Source organism: Bombyx mori, chromosome 21, assembly GCF_030269925.1.
Source record: "Bombyx mori chromosome 21, ASM3026992v2".
NCBI lineage: Eukaryota > Metazoa > Arthropoda > Insecta > Lepidoptera > Bombycidae > Bombyx > Bombyx mori.
This window is the reverse complement of record NC_085127.1, coordinates 11,252,584-11,258,920: the sequence shown is the minus strand read 5'-3', so window position 1 is coordinate 11,258,920 and position 6,337 is coordinate 11,252,584. Positions and strand designations below refer to the sequence as shown.

At 38.1% G+C, this 6,337-nt stretch overlaps 1 protein-coding gene across 24 annotated transcripts in view; it reads right to left on the bottom strand.

The window, feature by feature from the left end:
- The window catches only part of LOC100101174 (tropomyosin), a 50,070-nt gene continuing 43,733 nt past the window's right edge, over window positions 1–6,337 (bottom strand). For 19 of the 24 annotated variants that reach the window (XM_062674495.1, XM_062674493.1, XM_062674492.1 and 16 more), the window contains one exon: window positions 4,225–4,483. In XM_062674495.1, coding sequence (XP_062530479.1) covers window positions 4,398–4,483 — 86 coding nt within the window. In that variant the 3' untranslated portion in view covers window positions 4,225–4,397. Of the gene's footprint in view, window positions 1,813–4,221; window positions 4,484–6,337 lie in introns of those variants that run through there. The other 5 variants (XM_062674504.1, XM_038018263.2, XM_062674502.1 and 2 more) reach the window with 2 other exon arrangements.

The following is a 6,337-nucleotide window of genomic DNA, read 5'->3' as shown; positions in this document are numbered from 1 at the left end:
TTATGATATTGTACGACGCTTAAATAATATATGAGTGTACTTATGTTAATGTAAGTTCATTATAACATATCGGATAAAAAAGGAACATCAAAATTTTCTTCTGGGCAGTTAAATTATGTTTATAGTTTCGTGTGTTGATCACTCGTGTGTTGTTTCTAGCAAACACGTCGTCCCAAATTTTGTAGCTAATTTTATTTGAATCCTCAAAACCGAGTCACTTAAGTATATAGGCATGTCCTTTATTACTAATGCTTTTGAACATTTTCGAACTATGAAGGCTTTGTGTGTGGGCTCAAAGATGATACCATGGTGTCGTTCATTACTTCAGAATTTACTAAGACTTCAAATGAATTAGAAGTTCGCGTACTGAGTATACAAAAATACTAATCATAATTTAGTTAACTCAATATTCATTTACGATACAAAATGTACTTAAATTAATTTTACAAAAACGTGGCAGTCTCATGGCAATATGTCACGGATATATTATGTCGTAAGTTTTTTTTTTTTTTTTTGGAGTATATATTCTCAGTCTAAATTTTGCAAAGAAATCAATTGCTTTTCCTCCCTCAGTATTTTCAACATCTAGCATTTATAATTTCACTTATCTATAAAACGCAGGGAATGTTCATAAGTACAAATTTAATCGCAAATATTTAGAAAGTACTATTTTAAAAAATTCAGTCAATCCTAAAAATACAACTTATCAATTGTTGGAATTTATTTTAATGGTATTTGAAATTAGAAATATGTATTTATAAAAAAATCTATCTTACCAAAAACTATTTCTATCGACAAATATATTGGAATGCCTATTTTTAATAATAAAGACATTTTAAACTCATAAAGTTTTCATAAAAAATATCGTTGCTGCTTAGAAATAAATCAAATTGCCTATGCATATAGTTAAGGCAGATTAAAGCGAATCAAGTGTTCAGTGCAATGTTTAAAAAAAAATGAATGTCCATCGCATCAAGATGGCACCCCTTTGTTCACTCCACACATAAAATAAGACTAACTATAATCTATAAACCGTTCATTCTATCCTACTCACACTTTGCAATCCTGCAATGAGCTAGAGCCAGACAGAACCGTTTGTAATTTATCAACATTATTTATTTAATCTATGATCTATTTTTCATTGTCCTAACATTTCTTACGGTTTGTTCTAGTAATTTAATAAGAAAAATAAATAATAGTTTAAAAAAACTAAAAAATACGCTTTTATAGAAAATCCAACTAAAAAATAGAATGCATGGTATCAGTAGTTATAAATATTTATTTTTATGAACAGATATGAGTACGGGTTATTTTGATAATATCCTGAAAAGCACCTCACGCTTTTTTTTACAATAAAATCATGTTTTCTTACCCTATTTTTAATTCTAATTTATTAAAATCTATATTCTATTTTTTAGTTGGGTTTTCTGTAAAAGCATATTTTGTTAGTTTTTTTAAACTATTATTTATTTTTCATTTTTTACTTATATTTCAATTTTTCAATTTTTTTTTCATTTTTTTTATATATTCAAGTGTCATCGGTCCTTAATAAGTATACCAAATTTCGAATAAATCCGACGTTCTGAAGCGAGTCAAACAAAATCATGTTCAAAGATTCCGTTACAAACATACATACGTCTGAAGCTATAATAAAAGCGTATTAATAACTAAAAACGCTGGAACGATTTATGGATTTTAGTGTTTGTCGTTTGTCTGTGTTGTAAGCTATTTAATAACCGGACCAATCTGCGAAGGTCTGGTCGACTTCCTCGGCAATTGCTTTATATTTGCTCCGCTCCTCGACCACCTCATCTGTATAAAATGTTAGTAAGTTAATAAAGACACGAACGCTTAGAACAATTTTTATTCTAACACAAAATATATAGGAGGGATAAACATTTATGGGATCAATTTGCTAATGCTTAAATTTGTTATAATATTTTAAATACCGATAAATTCGCCAAATTTTCATCACAAAGTTTAAACGCGATGAAAATTCAGACATACAAAACAGCTTGGATAATGTTAAATAATAAAATTAAATGATCAATTAGATTTTATTCTTTCTCGACTCTGACAGCCATATAGGTGGAACTGCAATCTATACATATAAATAAAATTGGAGTGTCTGTTTGTATTATTGAAATAACCGCTTTTTACTACATGCATATGAATATATATACGGTACATACACCAAAATAACATTTTTTACAATTTTAGTTTGTCTGTCTGTTTGTTTCGGCTAATCTCTGGAATGGCTGGACCGATTTTGACGGGACTTTCACTGATAGGTAGCTGATGATACTTTTTTTAGACTAGCTTCGCCCCGCGACGTCACCCGCGGGTAACATCGCTCCGCTATCAATAATAAAATTTCATGTTTCCGAAGCGAAGCGAGGGCGGGTCGCTAGTCAATAATAAAATTTAATGTTTCCGAAGCGAAGCGAGGGCGGGTCGCTAATTTAAAATATAAAAGTGCATGCCTACAAAATTTATGAAGCTTGAAACAAAACTAAAAGCATTTAAAACATACTTACCGTTCTACATACAAGATTTGTTCTAATAATAGATTTTAAGTATGCTATCGGTTTCAGTAAGAAATTCATAAAGGTGCTTTCAGACTACGCTATACTATAGTACCATATAGTAAAGCAGCGTATACTTAATCAATAATATATTATATAGTACAGTACAGTGTGAACGTGTCCATATAACAATGTATGTATGGTGCGCGATATTGTTGTGCTATGAGCTATAACTATATGCTATTATATATGAAAGATTCTTAAGGCTTAAACGTGGTCATTGTAAAAATGAAAGTTCTTTGAAGTATGACTAGTTTTAATGAAATAAATAATTTAGCTTTTTTTTAATTAATTAACAATGGCATCTGTCTATTGACCTTTCTCAAGCGTACTGCCTACGTAATGCATGTAAATGTAGTTCTCGAAGAAACGCGAGTCGTGTTCTCAAAACAGTAATCTCTCTCTAGGTAATATCCTATACCTTTAAACATCAATTAGCGAATAATAATACTATTTTTCAAAATTGAGAGCAACTAACTGCTTTAGACACAATAACACTAAAGCTATTCCAGCAGATGGCGTTGTTAAGCCACCCGAAGCCAATTAGTGTTTAGTTTAAGGTTAGACCAAGAAAATGAATTGTTTATTTATATTATTTGTGTCTTTTTAACTCACGTGTTCACTTGAAAATGCCTAAACGATCTTAGAATATTTAATTATTTTATCAATATGTAATTCGTATTTAAATATAATTTTCAAAAAGCTCTATACAAAAAAAAATACAAAGCAAGGCTTGGTCATCGTCTAATGTACACTAGAGGCTCCTAAAATACTCATTATACATTTTTATACTACGCGATGTGCGTGATTTCCACCATCACTATAAACTCGTACCAAATTTGTTTCGACTACCACAACTACCAAGCTCGTGTCTGTCTACCTTGGTAGTTAGTTACCCTAGGCCCGGGAAGACCGTACTCACAGGTATCATCGCACGATCTTACATAATCGGTTTAGATTCTGAACCAAAAGACACGACCACCATTTTTTTATTTATTGCTTAGACGGATGAACGAGCTCACAGCCCACCTAGTGTTAAGTGGTTACTGGAGCCTATAGACATCTACAGCGTACATGTGCCACCCACCTTGAGATATAAGTTCTAAGTTCTCAGTATAGTTACAAAGGCTGCCCCGCCCTTCAAACCGAAACGCATTACTGCTTCACGGCAGAAATAGACAGGGTGGTGGGACCTACCCGTGCGGACTCACAAGAGGTCCTACCACTAGTAATAAAACCATTACTTCTGAAGGGATAGCAGTATTCAATGCAGCTGAAACTTCAACCGTGCCAAGATGTGGGTGGCAGTCATCAAGTTTATAAACAACTAGATACAGCCCATACTGCTGCTAATCAAAATCTTAATATGTACACATAGCGTGGAAAGCACATATTCTAAGAAATATTACAGATTAGGCATACTAATTAATATCAGTGACTCGGATTAATCTCGGGTTTATTATTTCTCAAGTTTGCAAAAATTTACAGTTTTGTTCGTCACGAACGATTCAATTTTTTATTATGGCAACGACTATCGAAAACCGAGAAAACAAAACCTATACTACACATTGATTTTAATGTGGGAAATATTTTAAACTCACAAAGTTACAGTGTATGGTATAAAATAAAAGACATATTATTATAGATAATAAATTAGTTTATTCGAAAATAAATACCACCATGTTTGTATGGATTTTCATAACTTAAAGTCAGGAATACAAAATTAAAATTAGAATCTATGTTTGAATATTGAATCGCGGGCTGATGGTGTTGCCAGGGCACTCAGACTTCGGGTCTTTGTATAACGGAAGCTTATTCCTTGAGAATGAGCTCTACGAAGGCGGTATCCAGATCGTCTCCGATGTCCTTGTATTTCTCCTTTTCGGCGACAAGTTCGTCTGAACATACAACAATCGATTTACGAGCCGTTTCAATTCGTTAATTTGTCAATATTGATTTTAAACAAAATAATATATTCTATCGCTCGGCTGCCACTTATACATCCTCACTGAAAATTCTTCTAAGTCAAGTTTGCATTAGTTTTAGCAGTTATAGTAACAGACGGAACTTTAGGCTTACACCAGTAATAAAGATTTAATTTCAAAACATCTCTTATTTGTAATTTAAAATTTATATTTTTCATTTCTGTTTGAGCGGTGTTCGCAGTTCACACACTCCCGGGAATATAATGTTGGAATTTTTATTAATGACACAATAGTCCTTATATCATCCTAGTACCGTCTGTCAGCGATGTAAAAGCAATGTTTATGAGAAGTAATTAAATAAAAATAAAACAATGCTTACGTGTTCAGTTCCTGTTATTTTGAAGCCATGCGAAGTTTTGCGATTACGTTATTCCTAAATTTGTCGCCACACAGGCAGATTTGACATAGTAAATTTTCCAATTAGCATGCAATTTCGTTAGGGAAGCGTCATGGAAAAGTTTTTTTTTTCTTTTTTTTTTTAATCGTAGATACAGGGTAACTGGCTTAAATGCACGTGAAAAGCGCTGCTAGTTTCGTGCGATCAGTGGCAGCAGGTGCAGCGGTCGCACGGGCGCGGCACGGGCGCCGCGGACGGTTGCATGCCCAGGTCCCTGAACGCGCAGTCCAGCTCGCCGCCGATCTCATGGAACAGCTCCTTGCTCGCGATCAGATCGTCTGCGGAGACTCGGCTGTTCACTACGCCGTCTCGATTAATATTAGTTTACACGAGCATGCGGGCGGGTATTCACTACCATCTATCTGCGTTTTTTTCCTTTTTATTTCAAATTAACTATTCCATCAGCTATGTTCTTAATTTTTTTTATTTTTACGATTACATCAAATACTTTAAAATATGTTATATAAAAATCATATCGCTTTAACCGAATACGTCATAGTCCAAATCGCGCGAGAATCGAAATCAAGCCGTCCAATGTAAATAATCAATTTAGGCAGCCGGCGTGTCCGTCGGAGCGGGAGCAGATTCAGGCGCGGGGGGCGCCGGCTCTGAGGCAGGAGCCGGAGCTGGCTCTGCGGCGGGCTCTGGTGCAGGTGCGGGTGCCGGGGCACCATCTGCAGCAGGGGCGGCAGCAGGCGCCGGAGCTGCTGCATCCACAGGTGCGGGAGCCGGAGCACCATCAGTTGGAGCAGCTGGTGCCGAAGCAGGGTCTGCAGGTGCAGCTGCAGCCGGAGCAGACGCGGTATCAGCTGGCGCACCTGCTGCCGGGGCTGAAGCGTCAGCAGCCGGAGCACCTTCGGTTGCGGGTGCTGCTTGTGGAGCTGGTGCCCCTTCGGCTGTTGGAGCTGGTGCCCCTTCTGGGGTTGGAGCTGGTGCTCCTTCGGCAGCCGGAGCCGGTGCTCCTTCCGCCGTTGGGGCTGCCGTGCCATCGGCAGTTGGAGCTGGTGCCCCTTCAGCAGGCGCAGCCGGAGCCGCAGCACCTTCACTAGTCGGAGCCGCTGGTGCTCCTTCGGCTGGAGGCACTGGGGCCGGTGCGCCATCTGCAGATGGTACTGCTGAAGGTGTTCCTTCTGCTGGTGGAGCACCTTCAGCCGGTGGCTGAGCAGGAGCAGTTCCTCCTTCAGCAGGTGGAGCGGCCGGAGCAGTTCCGTCTGCCGGCGGGGCTCCTGGTGCGGAGCCGTCAGCCGGGGGAGGCACACTGTCGGCAGGGGGCGCGGCGCCGTCTGCAGGCGGTGCGTCGGACGGTGTCGGTGCGGGTTGTGGCGGCGGGGTGGGTTCCTTGGGCGGCGGCGGAGGTGTGGGCTGCTTGG